The following is a 1,470-nucleotide window of genomic DNA, read 5'->3' as shown; positions in this document are numbered from 1 at the left end:
TATAGTTGTCATTATTTCCGTTGTTATTGTGATAGTTATTAGAATACTGATTGCCATTATTGTTATAATTGGATTTGGATGCATTATTCTTATATCTTTGTTGACGTTGCTCATAATTTTCCTGAATTGCTTTATTTGTTTCCGTTCGAATAAGTTCCGTCAACTGGGTTAAGGTGATAGGAGATTCGGCTGTAGTAATCATGGGTTGTAATACATTGTTCTTAGCAGGTTCAGCAACTGGAGTAACTTTCTTTGAGGAAGTGGGACTGGATCGTCTTTGGAATAAATTTTGATGTTGTAAATTACTAATTCCACTGCAATAGTGAGAGGGTTCTTCTTGACTGCCTTCAAGATGTAAATGATATCCTATCCAATATCCTTGGGCTAAGCGCATATAATCTTCATGAGATTTGGCACCAGTACAAATACAATGCTCTCTGACGGCTTTGAGCAGACCATACTTAAATCTTGATCTAATAGTAGCAACTGAGGTAATACCAGCAACGTGAGCAGCTTCAGAGATACGGTTCCAAAAATTGGTAGGAGATTCATTGTCTAGTTGGTTGATACCATTGAAAGCATCCTTCTTTGCTTCTTTCATTTCTTCAGTGTTGTAAATATTATCAACGAGACGTACGACTTCAGCATACTTTAGGTCCTTATTATCAGGGGGGTAACCATAAATATTATCAAGATCAGCTCTTGCTTTTCCAGAAAGTAAGGTACGGAAGATAGTAATTTTGTAAGTGTCATCAGTGATATTTTTAAGAGAAAAGTAGTCTTCGAGATTAGATTTGAAAGCCAGAAAATCTTCACCTTCGTAGCCACGGAATGAGAATAATTTCTTATTAATGTTAAAAGCTTCAGGTGACGCCAACACAGTGGAATCATCAAGAATAGGAGTAGTTTCGCTTGTATGATTCATTTTCGATAAAAAGCCCCTGTTAGTGAGCACCACGTATTATAAAATGGATGTTCCGTAGAGTTTAAAAAGGACGTGGGTTGATTGAGTTTAAAGTGAGCACCAAATCAATTAATAGGTTTTGATTAGACCTTTGTTATCGTATTGTTATTAAGGGAAAGAGAAAGGAACAATCAAGAGTTCGTAAAAGAATCAATGATTATATTGTATGAGTTATTAAGTTAACAATAAGCTTTTATCAAGACTGATTTAAGTATGTAATGGTACTTCAAAAGAGAGTTGTTTTACTATACAGGGTCTTAATTACGTTATGATGGTTCCGTTTAAGGATGTTTCTTAACGAATTTTAATAAAAGTAAATGATTTTGTTTGACGGAGTAAAGTGTGTACTGTTTCTGATTATAGAAAATAATAGAAGGTGTTCACACAAGGTCAGAAATATATAGAATGGTTCCAAATAAGGATGTTTTCTTATATATTTATACAAAAGAGAAAGTAGATATAGAAGAGTTTTTATTGAGACTGTTTAAAGTACGTATGTTACTATT

At 33.8% G+C, this 1,470-nt stretch overlaps 1 protein-coding gene across 1 annotated transcript; it reads right to left on the bottom strand.

Annotated features, from left to right (window-relative positions):
- Positions 1-370: 370 nt before the first annotated feature.
- Positions 371-844, bottom strand: EV154DRAFT_401883 (uncharacterized protein; the record flags this gene model as incomplete). Its single annotated transcript, XM_051595297.1, has 1 exon — positions 371-844. A coding segment is annotated over one exon (474 nt), but the record flags the coding sequence as incomplete, so codon positions are not given.
- Positions 845-1,470: the final 626 nt, after the last annotated feature.

Source organism: Mucor mucedo, assembly GCF_025094135.1.
Source record: "Mucor mucedo strain NRRL 3635 chromosome Unknown EV154scaffold_354, whole genome shotgun sequence".
NCBI classification, from domain to species: Eukaryota; Fungi; Mucoromycota; class Mucoromycetes; order Mucorales; family Mucoraceae; genus Mucor; species Mucor mucedo.
This window is presented reverse-complemented; position numbering and strand designations above follow the sequence as displayed.